Source organism: Lissotriton helveticus, chromosome 6, assembly GCF_964261635.1.
Source record: "Lissotriton helveticus chromosome 6, aLisHel1.1, whole genome shotgun sequence".
In the NCBI taxonomy this organism is placed as follows: Eukaryota; Metazoa; Chordata; class Amphibia; order Caudata; family Salamandridae; genus Lissotriton; species Lissotriton helveticus.
This window is the reverse complement of record NC_136067.1, coordinates 1261879637-1261904556: the sequence shown is the minus strand read 5'-3', so window position 1 is coordinate 1261904556 and position 24920 is coordinate 1261879637. Positions and strand designations below refer to the sequence as shown.

The window sequence follows — 24920 nt, the reverse complement described above, 5'->3', positions numbered from 1 at the left end:
ACATGTGCTTTTAGCACTCGGCCATCACTGTAAATGACGTCTCATTTTACATTTTATTTATAATTTAACCAGTAACTTTTCAACAAGAAACAGGACCGTTCACAACGGCACGTCCCAGTGTGCCTACGGTGTCGGTGCAACTCCATGCACCTACGGTGCGTGTGGCATTAATGTCTCTCCAACTTGTTTATGCATGTGCTAGGAGCGCATCGGTGAAGTGAGAGAGCTGTGGCTGTCCTAGGTGGCTGGTGGTATAGCGGGTGGTGAACAGGGTCGATAAGCGGTAGCGTTCCACCAACTGTCCGCTCGTTGCACGACATGTGTGGCAAACATATGTGCCGCGTCTATGACACTTTCGGTGGTTGCCGCCCGCTCCCGTGTTCTCTACCTAGTGTTCAGCCAGGGGTGTCTGTCTGTCGCTGTGTGATAGTGGGTATACCCGCAGCCGGGAAGAACAGGAATGCGTAACCTTCAATATGGGAATGTGCAGAGGGAGTCAGAAGTGGGGGGGGGGGGGAAGTGTACCCGTGCGGGCTGTGTCAAGGCTGTGGTGTTGAGAGCAGCGTTCGGGCCATTACGTGGTGGAGAGCCCTCATTAGCGTGGCTGACTGTGTTCGCGGCTTACATGCCGGGGGGTCGGTGGCACCCTCGGGGAGGTGGGGGGTGAGCGCGGTGTGCAGCCCTGTCTATGATGTTGTCGCTCGTGAGGGGCCTGCCCGTCTCGGCTGTCGCTGCGCGATTCCCCTGGCCATGCCCTCTGCCTGCAGGGACCCCAGGATTTCATCCCAGATGTGTGCAATCGGGAACTGTCTCAGACCCGCTATCTCCTCCCCGCGCAGTGCCGTGCCCTCTGCTTTGGCCCAGTTAACGAAGGATGTATACCAGTGTGCGGGAGCTGGCGGTTCTCTACTTTTCCAGTGCCTGGTGAGGAGGCGCTTGGCCGTGATAAGGCCTAGGTCCCAGAACCGGGCTTGTGGTTTGTTTTGTTTAGTCCTCTTATACAGCCCAAGAAACCATGTTTATATTAATAATGCTATAGCATTTTTATAATTTTGTTCTGCAAAAAAATATTTTACATTAATTTACTATAAAATTACATTAACATTTAACATCAAAATATTTGTACTAATTTATTTTTAAGTTTAATAAACTTTTCTGTATACCTTACCAATGGAAGATATCAACCCTGGTGGTGGAGACCCCTTCCTGTGTTTGAAAAGTTACAACTTTCACTAGTAAATTATGCTTCACCCCTTCAATTCAGGAGGCGAGGACATGTAAGTCTACACTTTTGAGTAACTTTACAATTGTAACTTGTGAATAGCCAAAAGTATTACATTTTGCCAAAAGTGTGAGAGTAAACATACATGTGTACATGTACTCCTGAGTAAGTTTACCTTTCTGAAGTGTTGTTCAGTGTATGAGAGACTTTGTAATGATGGTAGGGGTTGTGCATTGTTGGAAATAAAAACTGCATATGTTCTAGATTGTGTGTGGTGTTTTCCTTTAAGTGTTCTTGAACACCAAAAGTGGTGCAAGATTAGTATGTGCAACTTACAATTCCATATGTTCCTTAGTAGAATAGTGTGCATGAGTGGAATTTTATTGAAGTTAAGATGTGTGGTGTGTATTCTGTGTGTGTATGTATGTCTTTTCTTGCAAAGATTAATGGGTGCGTATATAAATCAAATATTCTCCAGTTGAGGGTATGAGGGGAATTGTATTGATGATGGGCTGTGTGTTGCTTTATTTGTGTGTGTGACTTCTGTTTTTTGTTTTGGACACAAACAATAGCGCAACGTTGATGTGTGCCAATTTAAACTCCATATATAGCTCTGTCTAATCTGCATGTGGGAATTTCTTTTGATTGAGCGGAGTGTGTTACTTCTATTATGTGTATGTGTGTCTGTGTGTGCATATGTATTTGTGTGTGTATTTTCCATAAAGTAAATAAAAACAAAAAAAGAATGGTGCAAAGTTGCTATGCACAAATGTACCTTCCATATATTCCGCTGCTATAGTATGTGTGAGTGATGGGATTTGTGCGGTGTTTGTGATTCCCTCTTGTGTGTATGTGTGCTTTTCTGAGTGTTTTGCATGTGTCGGTTTATATATCTTTTTCCCGTGTGTGTTTGTTTCAATGTATCTGTTTTTTTCTACTGGAGTGACGTTATGTGCAAAATTAAATTTTATGGTGTGGTATGTATGTAAGTGGATTTGAGTTGTTGGTGTGTTACGTATACATGTGTGTGTGTGTTTGTGTGTGGGCATGTATAACCCACGCTATATATTCACTGAAAAAGCAAAGGTTAAACAGAAGTTATACTTGGTTACAGCAATAAGATCTTACCTTAGGTTAAAAAAAAATCTGAAATTCAATTAAAAACACAAAGGTTAAAGTGACATTATAGTCAGGTATGGTAATACAATCTTAGCTTACTTAAAAAAAAAATAGAAATTCCCTGTAAAAAACTAAGGCCAACGTGATGCTCTACTTAGGTCTTAAAATAACACAAAAACTAACATTTAAAGACCAAAAAAAAAACACTGAAATTCATCAGTTATAGTTTATTGAGCTAACTATAACTTGCAATGTTTATTTTTATAAACTGGATAGAAGTAAAGAATGGCTTTATAGGCTAGGCGTTCATGCTTGTAAAGAATCAAAGAGTAAAAAGTGTTGTATGCTGTTTTAAAGCTATTTTGACAAAATAATTGGTGTGTGTTGGCTATAGTTTAATATCAGTTCTATGGAGGATCGGAGCTTGACAGACAAAAATGGTTTTATAGGCTCCAGATCAAGTGAAACACCCGGTCTGGGGCAACCAATAAATAGGTCTGGAAAACCCCCATAATGACCAATCATTCCCAATCCTCAAACAGCTCCACAGATTTGCAACAGTATCCTTCAGCAACTACTGGTATTATTCTGAAGAAATGTGTCACTATTAAAGAATACAAATGTTTTTTTTAATATATATTTGGAAATGCAAGAATTTCATGACCAAACATCGGCTTTTCAATTATAAAAGTTCAAACATTCTGCAATCAAATGCAAGCTTTTCATTTAAAAAAAAATAAACCTACTTCCCCAAAACAAAATCTTATCTGTAAACAATAACAAAAGAAAATACATCCTTAAAAACCAGACCTTTCATTTTCAATAAATGAGTGCTTGGTAGTCAAACATCCATCACTCAATCAGTCGGGGGTGTATAAAGTGCAACTTCTCATCAGTGAGGGTCTCAAGCAGGGGGCTGAGGGTCCCTCTGGGTGTTGAGTATCATTCGAAGAGCCAGGCCTTGAAGTCTGTCTTGAATTGGTTCAGTGACGCAGATTGCCTGAGGTGGAGGGGCAGGGTGTTCCAGGTCTTGGCGTTGAGGTAGGAGAATGAACTTCCTCCGGTTCTGGTCTTATCAGTCCTGGGACAGAGGCTAGGGCGCATTGGGTGGAACGAAGTTGTCTGGCGGGTATGTGGAATGCGAGGCGGTGCTTCAGGTATGCTGATCTTATGTTGTGGAGAGCTTTGTATGCATGTGTGAGACATCAGTTTATGACTTTAATCAATCATGTAGGACACATGAATATATTGTACCCTACATTCCCATTTATCACTGTCTTATCCAGAAGATTCACATGTGTAAGGTCAGTATTATACCAGACGTAGGCATTATCATGCCATGAGTTCCCATAATTTGACAAACGTTACCTACGTTCTGCCCGTTAAGTATGCAATACTTTAAGTATGCAAGGAACCAGCAACATTACATGGGTAGGCAATATCATGCCATAAATGCCCAAAATATGCCAAGACCACCAGTATTTGATGGGTTTCAAAATTATAACAAGGGTGGGCCTCAGCAGGCTTTAGAGGAGTGTGCACATCACAAGATCTCCCTCAAGCATGTACACATGTTCAAATATGCACCTGCAAGTACTCACACCAACAGCATTCAAGGCTTTTTTATATACTCACTCTACCACCAAGTCCCACTCATGCTGTGATTCAGATCATGCTCTTCCACTCGCTTCCTACTACTTTGCAGGCCCCATTGTCACAATTGCACTGTGGCTGAAAGCTCAGTGCCTAAAATATTCTATAATTATGTGGCTTTAGTAGGAAAGTGAGTGGCTGATACAGGCCCTTAACTGTCAGATGTAAGTGTGACAAAAGTGATGTCATACAGCACAGGAGAGAGCTGCATGACGTGTTTTGGACCCCTGTCTCTTATAGAGTGCTAGTGCATCAGCAATACAAACAACACAAACGCTGCTTGGACCAATACCTTATCAGAAGTAAACTTATTTCCTTGTCACTCAAATTGTACGAACCTGCACAGTTATTCCACAACTCCTTGATTTTGGATTAATAGAATAATGCATTGTGAAGGATGAAGGTGCATCTGCAGTGTACGCTGGAAAAGTCACAGAGCGGAAATTTCCCAAGTCTATCCAAGGATCTCATTTGACAGTTCAAACTTTTTTCCTCTTCTTATTTGCCTCACCGCTGTTGTTGTTCACCAGCCACTACTGTTAACTTATTACATTAATGTATGTTTCATATCGCTACTATTATCTCAGCATTAATACCCTATTCAATCATAGTCAATTTATTAACCTGTGAAGATAAAATGCTTATTTGGCCCAACTGGAGATTCACACTCATGAAAAGTCCTAGCATATTAGTGGTTCAAGACATACCTATTTACAGAAAGGATGGGCCTTGATCCAGCGCTGCTTCTAACCAAATCTCCAAATCATCACTATATATCCTAGGAGCTATCACACTTTACTCGTCGGTGGGGCCCATAACACCGCGAGTCACTCACTCACACAAATCACCCTGCTCCCAGGATGAGTGAAAACCAAAGGATGAGCCGCTGGAATAGCGGAGTGTCCTACTTCATTTATTTAATCTAAATTTTATACAATATATACATCTGCAGTTTATTGGATCTTACCATGGTTTAACTCTTAAGAAAACATTAAGACACCCCACTGTTTGGTCAATGGATCAGCTAGTAAAAGTTAACTAATGGACAACAAGACCAGCCTAATTCTCCATTTATTTAATTTTATTTAAAGATTTAATCTCCTAGCATGACCTTATTTTATTTAACCTTTTAATTCGAACACCATTAAGCATTTTTAAATTCACCTAAAGAAAAAGATTACATTCAAACAGTTTACATTTATTAGCAGAATAGTTCAGAAAAAATAAGTCAAAGACATATTACCAATCGTATTGGAAATGAGAATCATGGTTAAAGTAGAAGGGTTCCCAAAAACAGCCTCTCTATTCTTTCTCGATGTTCACCTCCCATCAGGACTCCGTACCCATCAAAAGTTAAAGCACCAGGGAAAAATCAATCAGTCCGACAGCATGTCGTGGTGCGAAAAATTATTCAAAAGCACGCTTCTTTCTTTCCTCCAAACGACCTCTTCTATACCCTTTTTTCCTATGTGTCTAAAATTTGAAACTTTTAGGGTCCACATTCAATTCTCATTGGTCCGTTCAAGGAGTGGATGAGGATAACCTCATCTCCTCATTGTCCATATTTCCGCCTAGTCATGGCTTCATGCATAATAAGGTTCCAATTGGTCATTATTACACTCATTCACCCTTGTCATTTAACTTGTCACTTTCATAAATTTTCCCAGGCTCATGACACAGACATCTTTAACTTGGCACCATTCTGCTTTTCAGGCCACGCTGACCTTGACATCAGCCGCACAGGCACATGCTGCTTGCACATCTCTTGATCACAGTCGCACAAGTGTGGAAGAACACTCAATTGGAGTCTCGTAAGCCCTCCATGTTTTACTAGGCCGCATGGGCCATAACGAGAACTATTATAGAAACAAACACAATTAAACGTTAGATTTTGAAGTAAAACCCTTCTGTATACCTCCCCCCATTCTATGTTCACCCGGTTAGTGGTTACCTAGCTTTTTAATCCACAATTATGCATTGTTTTCTTATCATTCTTCATCATTTCTGCCACAATAATACATTTGGGAAGCGTTCATGCATAGCTTTTCATTAGATTATAGCATTTCTGCACTATATTAATAAGACAGCTTCACATAATTAATGGATTACGGTTTGCAACACAAGCATATTAGTATCCCATGTGTATTTGTGTGTGTGCTTTCTATTCTATGTTGGTTAATTTTAAAACCACACGATTAAAACATATTGAAGTTATGGGAAGGCAATTTTACAAGGGGTATACAAAAATGTTTTTGGCCCTTGCCCCATCAGCCTCAACAGAGACAAGATTGTCTGCCTAAGGGGTGTCTGCACAAATATACTATAAAATAAATGTCACCAGCTGTTGCTGCACACAATGTTGAATTCATGTCCCTGTAGGCCTGACTCTCTACATCAGTCTCCCCTTCATTTGTTTCTCCTTTTTCTCTCTTCCTTTCCCATATGCTACCTTTTCTCTCTTGTTTCACTTACCCTGTTTCACTGCACCTCTCACTAATCAGTTGTGAAAGAACAAATTGAACCCCTAACCAATCACAGGCAGCAGGTGGCTTTTAGAGCCTGTAAAGCTTCCAGATCCAAAGATGAAAGGAGCTCTCAAGACTGGAGAGGCTAAAACAAATGCAGAGGAAATCCCTCTGGTAATAACTAATGGCATTAAAAACAATGAAGCACACACTCAGAAGCATGCAGTGCTTTGGGGACATGAGTGAGCCCAGGCCCTCTGGGGAAGTGGGGGCAGCTATTCAGAGTACCCTCATTAAGCGAGTTAATAAATGGTTCTAAATGGTGCATTATCCAGTATTAGGGTATCTTTCATATATTCACATGCCTGAATCATTCCCCGTCGTCGGGATGGGAGTCCCCGGTACATAAATAAAGTAATGTCTCATAGTTATATATACATAGTAATATGCCGGAGGCCTCTCATTAGTAAGAAATCCATGTCCTTTTGTGAAAAGGACCAAACTTTGGCGAAGAGCCAATCAGCTATCACCACCCTCTGGAACCTTCCTGCAAGGAGCTTTAGTCCCTCAGATTTTCCACCGCAGGTCATGCTAAGGGAGTCTCCACTGAGCTCTGCTCAGCTTTCCTTAGTTTCTGTATTTCCAGTACTTTTTTTTCTTCAAAATCTCTTCATCTGTGGGGAGTTTTCAGGTTACCCATGGCTGATACTCCTAAGAAAGGACTTTTTAGGTCCTGTGCTTCATGTGGTAAAAAGAGACTTCATGTGGATGACCAGCACAAGGACTGTCTCTATTGCCTCTACCCGGATCATTGTAAGGTATGTCGTACCTTTTCTACAAAGATCCTCAAGGACAGGGAGGGACGCCTCTTAATTTGGCTGCAGAGGCTAAAGGATAAAGACCAAGCAGTATCTTCTGAAGAGAGTGAATGTTCCTTCAGGACTTCACATTCCTCTCATAAGAGACCTAGTATGGCCTCTCCAGGTCCTTCATCGCAGCCACCTCAAAAGAAGACGCATAAAAAGTCTTCAGAGGCGCATTCCAAGGTTTTGCCGGCGAAGGTTTCTCCTCAGGAGACTGTTCCAACCTTCAAGAAACCGGTTTCCACCTCGCCGACTTTGCCTGTTACCTCGTCGACGACAAACATATCTACTTCTGTGGCATCTTCTACATTATCCACGTCGACGTCGACCACTTCATCGTCGGTGGCCCGTAGGTCTATCTCGTCGACGATTAAAATAAAGAAATCGCCGTCGACGTCAAAGCCGTCGACGAGCACGCCCACGTCGACGAAGATTACCTTGTCGACATCTACTTCGTCATTGACAAAGGCTCCGTCGACGACAACGAAGACACCGCCAACGATACCACCGTCGACGCCACAACCTCCGACTCCGTCGACGACGGCATGGTCGTCGATTGGCTCGTCGACGGCAGCTGAACCAACCTTGCAAAGTGCGTATGTACACCTTAAAATGACACCGGCCTTGACTTCTCCAAGCAGAGTCCAGCCTTTACCACCTGCCCACCTCCTAAAGGAGGAAGACTCTGATGATGGCAGTATGTTCAGAACTGCTACTAGCCCATCTGAACTTCATGTCAAATACCACGAAAGCTCGGACTATGATGAACATGAGCAGGAGGACAAGGCGGATTACCATGAGGAGTACCATCCCCCTCAACCTCCTATGGTCTGCCTGCCAGCAACTCTGGTTTCTGACCTCCAATTCCTAATTTCTGATTACAAACAAAGGTTTCCATCTTCGGTTACGCCTCCACCTCCTCCAGTGGTCTCTCCACCACCTAGACCTCGGCCTTCACCTCTGGTAATACAGCCTGGCCCTTCTACTTCACAACCTCCACCTTCCTCGGATGATGATGAGTAGGAACAACATGAAGAAGGGGAGCTTCAAGATTCTTAATCAACACACAATGAATGGGACGATTATGTAATTCCCTGTCCGGCATCCGCTGTGCCCACTCAGGCTGATTCACCCCCTGAGGATATCGGGGCTTCCACAATATCCTTGAGAGAGCGGCTCAGCGTTTCCAAATACCTATGCCTTCTCACCAACAAGACTGTTTCCTTTATGATTTTAAGGAACCATTCAAGAAGTCCGTCAGTTCTATACCTATCATCGACTACATTTGGGACCAGGGTGTTAAGTTTATGCAAAACCCTTCTTCTTTACCCCTTGTGCTGCCTAGGCTGGGCAAGAAATATAGGGCTCCGGACACCACTCCAGCTTGCTTGACCGGCCACCCCAAACCTGACTATGTTATCACAGGCTGCGCAGCGGAAATCTAAAAATCCTTCTGCAACGCTAACTGCCCCTCCAGATAAAGACGGGAGATGGCTAGATAATATTGGGACACGTTTCTCATCTATGTCCACGTTAACAGTGCGCGCTTCCAACTCTTTGGCACTGTTAGGACGTTATAACCGACAAATGTGGGCAGACATTGCCCCATATCTAGGATTCTTGCCGGAGGAGGCAAAGGAAGAGGTAAAAAAGATCCTGCTAGAAGGCGAACGTTTGGCTTCTGAGATCACCGATTGCGCGATGGAAATCGCATCTGCTGGTTTTCGCCACCTGGCGAGGGCTGCGGTGTTAAAAGACGCCAGGGTTGGCTGAAAGCGACAGCATTCCGTCCGGAGATACAAACTAAAGTCCTTGACATGCCTTATGACGGCCAGCTTCTCTTCGGCACACACATTGATGATGCTCTTCAGGGCATTAAAAAGGATGCTGATTCGGCTAGGGCTTTGAGGACCCCTCAGTTCAAAAACCCTTCCTATCGTGGCTCAAGAGGGAGAGGACAATCTTCTACGAGAGGAGATTATCAACACTACCGTTCCTCTTACTCTTACAATCAACAATATCGACCGCAATAGCAGCAGCGTCAACAACAACAACAGTCGTCTTACACTGAGTCCTCCTTTCGAGGGAAAGGAGGTAGGCAAAAGGACGCAGCTCGACGACAATGACTTCTCTCAGCCACAGGTCTCCACTTCCTTTCCACCATCTGGGATTGGAGGAAGAATTTCTCATTTCCTACACAATTGGAAAAAGATAACTACAGATCGATCGGTCCTGCAACTAGTTCAGTTTGGACACTCACTGGAGCTCATAGAATTTCCCCCCAAGACCGCTCCTCGTCCAATGCTCCACAAGAATTTACATCTTCTGCTCTTGGAGCTCTCACTAATGCTCCGGAAGGGAGCTATAGAAAGAGTTCCTCCTGGTCAACGGGGCAAGGGGTACTACTCCCGTTTTTTCCTGGTCCGAAAAAATGAGAAGAAATGGAGACCTATACTGGACTTGAGGAGTCTCAACAAATATCTAAAGAAACAGTAGTTTCACATGGTTTCTATTCAAGAGGTGTTACAACTTCTCAACGCAAACGACTACATGGTGTCTTTAGACCTTCAGGACGCCTGTTTTCACGTCCCAATCCACTGGAATCACAAAAAGTTCCTCAGGTTCGCTGTGGTGGGCAGACACTACCAATGTCGGGTCCTGCCTTTCGGCCTAAAATCAGCGCCGGACATCATTACAAAATGCCTGTCTCCAGTGGCCGCATATCTCCGGCAACGTCATCACCAAGTCTTCCCGTACTTGGACAACTGGCTTGTCAAGGCACCTTCTCTAGCAGGCGTGACCAGGTCCTCCAACGCCTGTCTTCAGCTTTTCAACCGCTTAGATCTCACTCTCAATCGGGACAAGTCTGTCCTTCAACCTTCCCCGCGTATAACTTTCCTAGGCGCCATTCTCGACACAACCCAGAGAAAAGCTTTTCCATCAAAGGAGCGGCAAAACAAACTAATTTATTTAGCAACTCGCATTCAATCCAAAAAGTCCCTCACAGTACGCCTTTTCAAATCTCTGCTTGGGATGATGTCTTCCTGCATCCTGTTAGTTCCGCACTGTCGCCTTCACATGCGCCCTCTCCATGAAGCGCTGTTGGCTCAATGGCTCCAGTGTACAGGATCTTTCGACGATGTCGTCCGCATTACCTATCACATGGTCAAAGCTCTACAGTGGTGGATTCACCCTCAAAACCTTTTGCTAGTCTTGCCTTTCTTGCTTCCAGCTTGTCCGCATATAATTACAACAGATGCGTCTCTGGAAGGTTGGGGAGCGTTCCTCCAGAGGCTCCGGATAAGCGGACGGTGGTCCCCTTCCAAGCGGAAGCTACACATAAATCTCCTAGAGCGACGAGCTGTCTACCTAGCCCTTCTGGCTTTCCTCCCACGGATCAAAAATTCTCTAGTGCTCTTGCGGACACGACGATGCACTGGTTGCTTCTTCACAACATTTCCCTTCGTGCAGAGTACGTCCCAGGAATGGACAATGTCCTCGCAAACTCGCTGAGCAGACAGCGAACAGTTTGCCACCAGTGGGAGTTGGATCAGCAGATTCTCAATCACATTTTCTCCCAATGGGGCACTCCCCACCTGGACCTTTTTGAAACCAAACAGAATGCCAAATGCCAACACTACGCAAGCTGGCATCCCCAGAAGGGGTCTCTAGAGAATGCCTTTTCGATCGCATGGTTCAACGTCTTTGCGTACACATTTCCTCCATGTTCCCTGATTCCCAGGGTCCTCAGGAAAATGAAGCCGGAACATTGCACTCTTATCTTGATAGCTCCAGCATGGCCGCGCCAACACTGTTTCGCCGAGCTTCATCTCCTGTCACTGAACCACCGATCCCGTTGAGGCCGTTTCCCTCGCTCCTCAGAATGAACCAGCAGCAAGTCCAACATCCGGATCCAGCATCACTCAAATTTTCGGCTTGGCTCCTGAGTTCAGAGAATTCCATGACCTAGACATCCCACCGGATTGTAGGGCTGTCCTAGCCCGGGCTCGGGCTGACAGTACCAACAAAACATATTCCCTGAAATGGAAGAGGTTCTGCATCTGGTGCAAATCTAAAAAGATACACCCTCTCTCTTCTCCGGAATAAATATTGCCTTAGCTTCTTCATCTGGCAAACTCAGGTCTTGCACATGCTTCCATTAAAGTTCACTTGGCAGCAATATCTCGTTTCAGAAGATCCTCTGCAGGCCCTTCTCTTTGATCTAGTAGACTAATTAGACCGTTTCTTAAAGGCTTATTCAGAACGTTCCCTCCAGTGAAGACTTTACCTCCTACCTGGCAACTTAACACAGTTCTTGCTCAACTTATGAAACATCCCTTTGAGCCGATACACAGAGCTGATCTTAAATATCTTTCCTGGAAAACGGCACTTTTACTGGCTCTTACTTCGACGAGGCGAGTAAGTGAGCTTCAGGCATTCTCAATTCAGGACCCTTTCCTTCAGTTCAAACACGACAGAGTGATCCTGAGGACCAATCCTAAATTTATACCCAAGGTCCCATCGGACTTCCACCTTAATGAGCCCATAGTCTTGGGCTCTTTCTTTCCAAATACTCAAACGGCAGCAAAGAGGACTCTCCACTCCCTCGATCTCAAACGCTGCCTTAAATTCTGCATTGACAAAACGAAGACATTTCGCAAATCTAACCAACACTTCGTCGCTTTCAGTCGATCTAAGAAAGGTCTTCCATTAACTAAGCAGAGTATTTCTCGGTGGATCCCTGCAGCTATTACCTTCTGTCACCAGCAAACAGGGCAACCCCTGCATTCCAAGGTTCGGGCTCATTCCACTAGAGCTATCACGACTTCCATGGCGCTCTTTGCTGGAGTGCCCATTACAGACATTTGGCAACATGGAAAACGCTACATACGTTCACCAGGCATTACTGCTTGGATACAGAACTCATGAAAGCTGCAGCAGTGGGACAAGCTGTGCTCCGTCATCTATTTCACTAGAGGTGAGCCTACTCTCTTCATCCCACCTTCCTCTTGCACATTTCTCCTCTGATATTGCATTTTGGTACCTTTTGCATTTCACATTGATATGTTATTATCTGGTGATCTTCCATATTGTACCATTCGAAATGTGCTTATCATTGCTTTCTATTCTTATTCAGGCATGTGAATCTATGAAAGATACCCTAATACTGGATAAGGAATGCGTTACTTACCTGTAACTGCAGTTATCCAGTATTGGTATCTTTCATGGATTCACATGCAACCCACCCACCTCCCCTGGAAGGGCTCACTTTAGTTCTCTCAGTAATACATCTACTTAGCACTGTGCTTACGAAAATTTGAGGGACTAGAGCTCCTTCCAGGAAGGTTCCAGAGGGTGGGGATAGCTGATTGGCTCTTCGCCAAATTTTCGTCCTTTTCACAAAAGGACATAGATATGTTACTAATGAGAGGCCTCCGGCCCATTACTATGTATATATGTCTATGAGACATTACTTTATTTATGTACCGGGGACTCCCATTCCGGCGACGGGGAATGATTCAGGCATGTGAAGCTATGAAAGATACCAATACTGGATAACTGCAGTTACAGGTAAGTAAATCATTCCTACTCTTGCATTTTTCTCCCGGTGTATTGCCATTGCTACTCAACAACAGCATGTGTGGTATGTGAAGTTTCTTCAGATTAAAGCATGCCAATGGAAAACAAATCATGTTTTTTTAAAACAAACTTCAACATCCTTTCTGTTGAGAAGCATGAGAAAGGCAATGTTTTGAAAGCATCCAATAATAAAAAACTAAAGGGCTGATTAGGATGTTGGTCGGAAAGCCTCCAACCGCAAATTGAAAGCGTTCCGACCGACATCCAGGGTTTAAAGTCAGGCTGCCTTATTACAAAGAAAACGGTCGGAGTTTAAACTGGCTGGACAATCTGACGGCTTCCGACAGGCTCAAGGAGCTCGTCAGCCTGTCGGAAAACGCCACACAATCCCTTATAAACGTAGGGATTATGATGTTTTCCTACAGGCTTACCATGTCAGTTTTTCCAACATGGGAAGTCTGTCGAAAAGCGACTTTTGGGGCCCCCCTTTCCTCTGCGTCCTCTTTTTGTGGGCCAGGGGTCGCACCTATGGTGCCCCTCTGTAAATCCCTGCATCATGTGGCTGGCACTGTGGGATGCTTGCCAAACGGTGCAGGGATTTACACAAATGTTGAATATACTGGTAAAATAGAGCTAGACAAAACCACTTTTTACTATGTACTGCTGTGAAAAAGGTGTTCCTATTCAGCTTTTCCTAGGAAGAATATTTTTATTCTTCTGTCCTTGCAGCACACTATATTTAATTCCATCAATGTATACAAACAACAGCAACATAAAGATTATTTATGTCTGACATTATGCTTGCCCATAAAGATAGTCACAATGTGCAAAATAAGCTGAGTGTTGATTCCCAGCGCATGGCTTTGATCACCATATGGAGCTGCTGATTTTTTATGCTTAAATTAGATGTAGGATTGATTAATTCCACTGTACAACTGAAAGTTCCCATGAGTGCACAAAATATAAATATCAGACCATGTTTGTGGACCTCTCACCCCTGCAGGCCTGCTGTACCTCTCAGGTTGACCAAAAAGCAAATTAACTCAACATCTCTGTGCTGCCCAACAGAAATCTCTGTACGTAAGGCGTACACTTCAAGCACAAAGCAAACAGCAGCACACAGCATCACCTTGAAATTCGTCTTTAAGTTCAGGTGCCATAGTTCTCCAACTTCCCTCCTCATTTCGTCGAGGCCCACTTTCTCAATCGGCAGGCAGGTGGTCGGTCGATCACTTAGCTGCTTATAGTATGCATGCTGCATGCAAGCAGTTAAATCAGCTACATAACTACTAAAATAACATACATTTAAAATGGTGCAGTGGCTGGTTGTTATAAATACAGAGCCCAGCTGCAACATTGAAATTGCTTGTAGCATATACCTGTGGGCAGCGTGAGGTAGGGTTCAAACCAGCTTCAATGCCTGAGATTCTCCTTTCTGAAAATGTAAAAGTAGGCAGGCCCCTGAGGACGTCCCTCCCCCATCCTTCTGTGGCTGCGGCCATGCAAAGCTGCTTCTATACTTAAAACACTTCTCTTCCACCCTGGTATTACTGAAGATCAGTCGCATAGCCACAGACTGCTGGCTATAGCCGAAAGCATTGCTTAATGGGCTGTATGCGTAGAGTCCTGGATTGGAATCAGCAACTACATTGTTTATCTTAATCTGGCACTCATTAGATGCCTATGTCCTCTAACCCCCTGGTAGTCCAGCGAATTGGAGGGGGGGAGACTATGCCTCAAAGAAAATAGATGCACCATGGTTCTTGCTCCCTTTTAAGTCCAAAATGTTTAGATACCAGTTTGTTCTCTCATCCCCTGTAAATCTAAAAAATTGGAAACGGGCATATCATAAACGTGCCGATTCTGAAATTGCACATGCATGCACAATTTAGCGATCACAGCAGTATAAACCAGATCTTCATGAGCATGATAATGTAAAATAAAGTTAACAGAAATTAGGGCGCCACGTAAACTCCGGTGAAGTTTTACTTAAATTTACTGTTAATGTATATTTAATTTTAACATATATTTTAATGTATTTGTGTTAGTCATCCTGAAAACCTGATTGGATTCTGCGGTTCTGTGGCTTGATGAGCCCATCCCTTAATGAAAGGAGCGTGACTTAGGCATCTGATTTCCACTCTTTAGAAACCCAGAGGTTTGGTTCTGTACATAGGAGGCATCCAATTGAAATCACCCTTTTTATTTTCTACAGGTGTTCTGGGCTTTGCAGCTAGTAACTGTGTTGGTTCCCGGAGCAGCTTTCCACCTCTATGCCGCTTGTAAAAGCATTGATCAGGAAGACATCCTTCAGCGACCTGTCTACACTGTGTTTTATATCATCTCTGTGCTATTGCGGATCATCCTGGAGATTGTTGCTTTTTGGCTTCAGAGCCACCTCTTTGGTTTCCAAGTGAATCCGATCTACCGGTGTGACGCCAGCGCCCTGGACAAGAAGTACAATGTCACCAGGTGCATGGTGCCGGAACACTTTGAGAAGACCATTTTCCTCATTGCTATGTACACTTTTACTGTGATTACAGTGATATTGTGTGTTGCTGAGATTTTTGAGATCCTTTGCAGACGATTGGGTTTTTTGAATACTCCATGACTCCCCCACTGTGAGTGTACTACTGCAATGAATCTGTATGTGTTCCACCAACACCTCCTATTGAAACAGGTTGTTTCTGTGTTACCACTGCAATTACCCTGCAGGAGCTTGTCTAACTGGCACACTTTGTATTATTATCTCCAAATAGGACAAATTCCTTCTTTTAGTATATTTTTGAACTGCAGTAAGGGGGGAATCATTTTTCTTCTTAGCTGTCTATTTCTGTTGTTAATATACGTTGCACATAGTTATACATTCATACAAGGAACATAAGCACCAGCAAACAATAATTTCCATCGTATTCCACGGTTCTGTGAGTTGGGGGCTTCTCTGTGTCCATAGTGCATCTATTCTACATGCAGCATTGTTTCAAGTTGTACAATACGAATGTTTGTATAGCTAAATGTAAATACATATATTAATATATATGTATTAATGTGTACATATGCAAATACACAGATGCACGTGAAAGACAAGGTTGAACTTGTAAATAATTTTATTTTCAAATGGTGTGAGTATTATTATAGGAAAATAGTGTTTCCTATTTATAGTAATTTAAAATGGCACATTTGATTGCCACTTTACATTGTGTTTGCTGGGTTGACATTTGTTCCAGAAATTGATACATTTTTTAAATCATACCGATATTATCCAGTAGCGGTAATCCACATTTTTCACCCCAAACTGGAAAATGTGAAGACCAAGTTTGATACTTTTGTATCTTTGTGTCTGCTTCTGTTATTATTTGCAACTTGGTATACAATCACTGCATTCACTTGACTTTTTATTTAATTGTTCTCTTCACTCCTTTTCTCAGACTCTCAAACACAGAAATGATTTACATATCAGAGAGAATATCTGCTTTTCCATAGAGCATTTTTTGTTTGTATAGTCAAACTAGGTATTCTTCTGGGGACCACTATGCAAATCAGTATCATTGCCAGAAAAACATTTTTACGGGGCATCCTTTGGTCAGGGGACGTAAGGAATCAGGCATTTAAAGCGGCCTTCCAGCGTCGAGGAAACAAAGTCCCCGTTCACCATTGTTGCATCTGCAACAGTCACCAACAAAGGGGATTTCAGAGCGTTCTGTAAGATGATGATCTTTATGAGACCATTCAATTGATGACCTCCTTAAAAGGTAAACGGTCTTGTGGGTGATATTTTCGGAATGAATGCTGAAAATGTTTGTTTTGCTGTGACAGAGGGAGAAGGGCGCAAATTGATATACTCAAATCCACAAGATGGAGCTAAAATGGAATTCTCACTCCCTGTTGAAATATTGGTACTTGCTATTCACTCTCAGTTGCCCACAGAGAGTTCTGTCATGCAGATGGACTGCCATTCCCCCTCGTTTGTGAATAGCAGAAATCCTTTCCTTACGAATACCCTTTATAAGGTGCCACCTCACCAGGTAAAGATATCATAGCCAGAACTGCTGTCCTTCAATTGTGATAAATAAATTGAACACCAACCACATGGTTTATTGGTCTCTAGATCGTGGTGGGAATTTTTTTCATCTGCTGGTTGTGTTGCATATGAAGTACTAAATAGGTTATGTCCCTCCACAGTAGCATTTAGGAATGGTGCAAGGTCATTAGCTGCATCTGGTATCCAACCACCCATTCCGAAACCATGTGGCCACACAACTAACACCAACTATGTGCCCGAACCTGAGGGTGGTTGCTAAGGCAGTATATCAGTCTTTCTGGTGATCTAACAGAAGCTGCCCAATGGATGGGCTGCCTATTGTGTGCGAACAGAGCTACTACCTCAAAAACAATGACTCCTGAGTTCTTCAAAACTAAGATTGATTACAGCATGAACAAAGAGCTTGTGTACCAGTCTTTAAGCAGAACACTTCATGTTAGACCAGCCAATAGCTTTTATAAAACTACTGACCTGTGAGAAGATGTGCTCTGGTAGGTAAGCTGACACCTGTGAAGCCAGGAGACCAGAGGTGAATCAGGACAGTCACACTATTTACACCGTGGACAAATCAGTTTATTTCCTTGTGCGTCAGATTCTGTCTGCCAGAACTGAGGGTGGCTCTAAACTTATCCGATACTTAGCAGATCGAACTAAACAATGATGAGCTATCGCCAAAGCTTGCCTACTTTTTATGCACAGCATTCTGTCCTGTTTCTTTAACACATGAATTTTAATGAACAGGAAAACATTTAGGTCACACATTTTAATAGCTGTTTTGGTGTTACTTTTCTTGTTATTTATTTTTTTATATAAAAATTGTTTTTCATTGCTCCATAATCATTACATCTTTTGCAAAACTGTCTTGGTGATACAACAGTTTTGACTGATATACATACATTACAGGTGTGGTTAATGATGATTGCCCTAGTTCTTGACTTTTTGAAAATGTGTGCTATGTTCTCTGTATTGTACAGTAAACTTGATTTCTTTATCACATATCCATCCAACGTGTACAAACAGACTAGCATTTCTCCTTTTAAATTAAGTTTCTAATCTCAGGTACAAAAGAATTTCTTTCCGTCTTAAAATGCAAGCCACGTGTCAGAGTGTGTATGTTCTAGAGATTCACTGGAAACTGTTATTAGTGTAAATTTCATTATGTTTCTGCTGCAATATTGTCTTGTCAAATGTTATCCGATTTCTAGATGTCCAACAACACAACGCAATAAAAGAGATTTGTTATAATGTTGTTTTTCTTCAATTTCTTACCCATATACATTGGCGTTCTTTCCTAAGCTGACTTTAACATGAAAAAACAATATTCACATCAATTCATTTTCATTCCAAACCTGTTTTTCTCAGCTTCTTTGCTAAACAAAGTTATCACGTGTTATTGTAAGGCAACCCATTCCTTTCAAAGCTAAAGCATTTTATGAAAATGCAAGGAGGTGGAGAGAGGAACTCAAACGCCTATACTGGGAATGGGTGGACGTACAAGAGAACCGTAATCCCAATGTGGGCAAACTAACACTAGAATTTTATTCCCACAAGCAAATTAGATATTTTGAGCCATTCCTCGACACAATTAAAGTACCAAGACATAGAACACTCTACATCCATTTTAGGTTCGGAACTCCCCCGTCCACGAGGCGACAATAAAGTGGGGCCCAAGCAAGGAGAAAAACTGCCCATGTTGCAGGGCTCCGATTGAAAGTACTGCCCATTTAATGTTTGCTTGCCCGGTGTATAAATCATTGCGGGCAAAATGCCTGAAACCGCTCTGTCGACAACTGGGCACACAAGACTACCATACCCACCCCGAGTGGGATGGGTATGCTCAGACGTGAGTCCCATGCTCTCCAGGCCACTGGAATCAACTTATCCTGGCTGATGACAGCTGATAGCCAGAAACCGGTCCTAGGATGCTTGGTTCCGGTCCAGGGAAGACATGGCTTGGCAGTTCGGGCTGGACTGTTCCCATAAGGCACAGGGTCAGACTGATTTGCATATGGCCATGTCTGAACTGGGGTGGTCTGGTGAGCAAAATAACGATGGATTAAACCCAGATCTGTGACTGGGGGTGAATGTTCTGCCATTGTGCAACATTCCGTCCATCAATTGTTGTTTTTGCATTTGTCACCCCGAGTGGGATGGGTATGCTGAGACGTGAGTCCCATTCTCTCCAGGCCACTGGAATCAAGCTATCCTGGCTGATGACGGCTGATAGCCAGAAACCGGTCCTAGGATGCTTGGTTCCGGTCCAGGGAAGACATGGCTTGGCAATTCGGGCTGGACTGTTCCCATGAGGCACAGGGTCAGACTGATTTGCCTATGGCCATGTCTGAACTGGGGTGGTCTGCCATTGTGCAAATTCCGTCCATCAATTGTTGTTTTTTTATTTGTACTATACAGCATTACGCATTCTTAGGTCCGATCCCAGGCTGTTTTACGCATGCTGTGTAGCAAAATTTCTAGGACAAGCATGGCTCATAAGGTTTTGAAAATTAGAAAGAAATGTTCAGCACACCCTTATATTTGTTAAGACAATTAAAGACTATGCTTCTGTCAATATAGTAGCCTTATCTCTATCAAGCCAATGTTCGTATATTAACAAAAGTAGACTGTCCAGATTCCCATATTCTACTCCGAAGACAGAGTCCACATCACTGAAGTTCTTCAAAGACGTTATTCTTTTATTTTTCTTTGATGATACATCCAAAAACAACAACAGCCAACACGTGTTTCGTCTTCCCTTAGACCTTTTCAAGGCAAATGGCGAACTGATTCGTAACCAAATAGTACGTCTCTTAAGGCAGTCGAATATATTCTCATATTACTGCCATAACATTCACCGCAATTTTTATATTGCTCTCACCACCCAATTGTGACTACGGTAGGAGTTGCGTGTCCGTAATTAAGTAGTGGTGTTTATCAAAGCCCCCCTTAAAAGTATTTGTGGTGAACTTGATATAATGAGAAGAAAAAAACGCGAAGGAGACACATTTAGGTCTCCGTATAGCTGCACAACCTATGAATCTAATTAATTAAATTCGTAATCCACTTTTTAATTATTCTTCAATTTTATCCATAAATCTTTTGCCCTTTCTTCAAACTGTTTTGCTTCAATCCATTATATTCATTGTCTTCATTCTTCAAAAAAACACAGGAGAATCCTTGTTTCCTTTTGCCACGTTTTTATTGTCAGTCACCCAATGCATTTAGGGAATTATCCCTTCTTCAGGGGTTTCTAGAGTACAAACAAAATGAAGCCTAATCAATTAAATGGCAAACTGGTTTTATAAAACATAATTTTAAGAAAAAGCAACTGACTTATACCACGTGTCATTGTTTTGTGCTCATGCTTTTACTATCATTGTTGCTTAACTTCCCTAGCCACAATACGCTCCCCACGTTAACCTGTAATGGCTCCTGAATGTATCTCACATCCACATTACTACAATCTCACTGGATTAAGAACTGCTGCCTATTCTTAAAAGAAACATTTACCATACTCTTACAGGAAATATTCTGAAGCGCGCTTACCGTGACACTAGGCAAATCGACCTTTCATATTCAAAAATGCCATGCAATTTTCCCACGAAATAACTGCATGCTGCTCCCGCTTCTCACTTCCCAACAAAGCTTTACTGAGCGCTAGTAAACATTCACCTTTATAACCCTGTTCGTTTCAGCTGTGTCAACACGTGACTCACTGACTCTCACTGCACCTCTCTCTTCAACCAGCGAAACCACGTTGTCCCGCAAAACTGCTATTCATTCACTAAACAGCTATTCCCATAGTCCCTCTCGCTTCCGAGACTCCCATCCGTTATCGCCCACCCGTGCAGTTTCCGCAGTGACCAAGCACTGGGACATATTTCAACCTCACATTTCTTTTCCTTGTAGTAAAGTAGAGTTCTCTCCTTCTTTCTCTTCCCTATATTTTATAGATTGATCGTTTCTCATCTATTAGAATTTGGGTATGTATTTGCATGCTGAGTGTCACACAACTTAGAGCAATGAATCTATTCTGCACTCACCTAGGACAGCACTGCTGTGTGAGAGGTGCGAATATGTTATATGTTATATTTTATCTTTTTCACGTACACATCGGTTGCACATAACTCTTACACATTAATGAGTAGTCAGTTCTTTTTGTCTTAATGATTATAGGGAGTACAATGAATCCCTTATTTTAATATAACATATGTCCACTTGTGCAGACAATTTGAATCATGCAAATGACAACTCTGTAAGAAGTACAATTGGAATTATTGAATTGAATTGAATAATCTTTATTCAGAAAAAGAATATCCATAAAAGTTCAATTCGTCACCCCAAACAGGTAAGAAAATTAAATCAAATATACATTACAACAATAACATTTAGCAGCATTAATGACATTTCTGCAAATTGCAGATGTGCAAATCAGCGGATAACAATAAAGTGCAAAGTTGACGATGAGGCTTCATAGTACAAATGGATTTGTGCAACAGCAGCGATAACATTTAGCAGCATTAATAACATTTACGCAATTCACAGATGTGAAACCTGGACAGTTTGTGCAAAACAGCGGATAACAATAAAGTGCAATAGTTGATGATAAGGCTTCATAGTACAAATGAATTTGTGCAACAACAGCAATAATTTACATTAAAATACGATAAGAACACTTAGATGGCCCATAAAAACAATTATGTAATCACACATAAAGGATAAAACGCATTAGATTGCATACAAACTTCATGATAGATTAAAGTAAATCCACGCCATATCTACAATAACTACTTATAAAAAGCGAAAATCTACAGAAACCACAATGTGTTCTCTGTAGGTCGGGCGTCAGTATACAAAATAACCACCATTCGCAGGGTAGGGATATGTGGAAGCATGTAATAGAGGAGGCCATATTAAGATTCGTTCAATGAAGCTCGAGAGCGTACAGCAGTTTGAAGAAATTAGCCTACTCTAAAAATCAATGATTCACAAAAGGGGGTGGTGATGGACAGAGCATCTGAGTTAAACAGAACACTCATGCCCAGTCAAAAGATCAGGGCTTGATCCATCACCGTTTTTTAGCTCACTGCACCATCCCAGCTCAGAACCTGGCTATATGCAAATTAGTCTGACCCTGGCCCAGTGCATCATGGGAACAGGGCAGACCAAACTACCAAGCCAATTCTTTACTGGAAAGGAAACAAGCTTCCGGGGACCGGTTTCTGGCATTGCAGCCGTCTTCGGCCCGGCTTGCTTGAATCCTGATGGTGCAGTGAGCAAGGGACTCATGTCTGAGCATACCCTGCCACTCCTATAGTGGCCAAAACGATTCACAAAAGGGGGTGGTGATGGACAGAGCATCTGAGTTAAACAGAACACTCATACCCAGTCAAAAGATCAGGGCTTGATCCATCACCGTTTTTTAGCTCACTGCACCATCCCAGCTCAGAACCTGGCTATATGCAAATTAGTCTGACCCTGGCCCAGTGCATCATGGGAACAGGGCAGACCAAACTACCAAGCCAATTCTTTACTGGAAAGGAAACAAGCTTCCGGGGACCGGTTTCTGGCATTGCAGCCGTCTTCGGCCCGGCTTGCTTGAATCCTGATGGTGCAGTGAGCAAGGGACTCATGTCTGAGCATACCCTGCCACTCCTATAGTGGCCAAAACGATTCACAAAAGGGGGTGGTGATGGACAGAGCATCTGAGTTAAACAGAACACTCATACCCAGTCAAAAGATCAGGGCTTGATCCATCACCGTTTTTTAGCTCACTGCACCATCCCAGCTCAGAACCTGGCTATATGCAAATTAGTCTGACCCTGGCCCAGTGCATCATGGGAACAGGGCAGACCAAACTACCAAGCCAATTCTTTACTGGAAAGGAAACAAGCTTCCGGGGACCGGTTTCTGGCATTGCAGCCGTCTTCGGCCCGGCTTGCTTGAATCCTGATGGTGCAGTGAGCAAGGGACTCATGTCTGAGCATGCCCTGCCACTCCTATAGTGGCCAAAACGATTCACAAAAGGGGGTGGTGATGGACAGAGCATCTGAGTTAAACAGACCCCTTGTTATAAATATTTTTGTCCACCCTAAGCGTGGAAGGGTATACTCAGATGTGAGTCCCTTGCTCATTGCACCATCAGGATTCAAGCAAGCCGGGCCGAAGACGGCTGAAATGCCAGAAACCGGTCCCCGGAAGCTTGTTTCCTTCCCAGTGCAAGAATTGGCTTTTGTAGTCTGGTCTGCCCTGTTCCCATGATGCACTGGGCCAGGGACAGACTAATTTGCATACAGCCAGGTTCTGAAACTGGGATGGTGCAATGAGCTAAAAAACGGTGTTGGATCTAGCCCTGATCTCTTGACTGGGTGAGAGTATTCTGCTTAATTCAGAGACTCTGTCCATCACCACCCCTTGTTATAAATATTTTTGTCCACCCTAAGCGTGGAAGGGTATACTCAGATGTGAGTCCCTTGCTCATTGCACCATCAGGATTCAAGCAAGCCGGGCCGAAGACGGCTGAAATGCCAGAAACCGGTCCCCGGAAGCTTGTTTCCTTCCCAGTGTAAGAATTGGCTTTTGTAGTCTGGTCTGCCCTGTTCCCATGATGCACTGGGCCAGGGACAGACTAATTTGCATACAGCCAGGTTCTGAAACTGGGATGGTGCAATGAGCTAAAAAACTGTGTTGGATCTAGCCCTGATCTCTTGACTGGGTGAGAGTATTCTGCTTAATTCAGAGACTCTGTCCAGCCCTTGTTATAAATACTCTAAAAATCAAATCATCATTCCCTAGCTTTAATAATTCAAAGTATGCAAATCTAAAATCCGTTATACCCCGATCTTTAAAATATGGAGCCAAATACCATTTAGTGTAGGTTACATAGAAGTTACAAAAAAATAGAAAGTGTAACAAGGTTTGTTTACATCCAACTCCACATGGGCAGGTCAGTTGCTCTAGGTTTTTATTAAAATCTAGTGGGAAGCAAAGAGAATATTTAATGCTTCCATCCCTAAGGCGGTAGAGTAGGCTCCTTTGCCATCTGCCCATATGCTTTCTAAGGTAAGATTGTGGCATGGTATGTTGAAAACTAGGTGAATCCAAGAGGGGCAAATATCTGGCAACAGTTGGTTTTTCATGCTCGGTAACTTGTCTTTCTTTATGGTACAAATCATAAAGTGCCCCCCTGACTGATTTTATATTTATTCCTTCTGCTTCGAATGGGTTGGTAAAAATATTCACCATATCTACACTGGCTAAACTCTCTTTTACTGCGGCTAGCCAGGGTATAGCGCCACCTCTTTAACACCTAAGGCAATCATTAATTATGTCTCTGGTCAGGGATGCCGCTGGGTTTTGCCATATTTTCACCCAAAAAATTGCTGGACGAGACTTGATAAAGTCCTCCACATGTCGTATATTCAATTCATTGAGGATAATATAGCTGGAGGCAGATATAAATGCAACAAGAATTTTTCTGCAGAACCTATTCTCTTCACTTTGAATCCCGCTACAGTTGGCGTGCCCCCAAACCTCGGCCCCGTAGGTTGCGGTCGGTACACATTGAGATTTATATATCTGGGACAACGGGACCACCACCTCAGAATATCTCGGTTGTTGAAGACTAATTATAGAATTTATTGCCTTAGTTAATTTACATCTACTGTGGGCAGTATGGGCTTTCCAAGATCCGGAGTCTGATAAAGCTAAACCCAGATAGGGAAAAGTGCTAGTGCGTATCAACGATTCAGTACCCACTGAGATGGATTTAATGCAGTGTTTTTTAGGGCCACAGCTCATGATAAAAGATTTTTTTAAATTTGTACATAACCCAAGATCCGCCATAAATGACTCGAATCCCTTGACTAAAGTGCGCAGTGCATTTGGTGTTAGTCCCATAAGGACTGCATCATCTGCATATAAAAGCACGGGCAGTAATTTACAATTGATCTTTGGGACATCCTTAGACGTTTTGGACA

At 42.9% G+C, this 24920-nt stretch overlaps 1 protein-coding gene across 4 annotated transcripts in view; it reads left to right on the top strand.

Moving 5' to 3' along the window:
- Nucleotides 1–18183, top strand: part of GJE1 (gap junction protein epsilon 1) — a 91042-nt gene extending 72859 nt beyond the window's left edge. For all 4 annotated transcript variants that reach the window (XM_078648985.1, XM_078648983.1, XM_078648984.1 and 1 more), the window contains exon 3: nt 15118–18183. In XM_078648985.1, the coding sequence (XP_078505111.1) occupies nt 15118–15513 (396 nt within the window). In that variant the 3' untranslated portion in view covers nt 15514–18183. The remainder of the gene's footprint in view (nt 1–15117) is intronic.
- The last annotated feature ends 6737 nt before the right edge of the window (nt 18184–24920 follow it).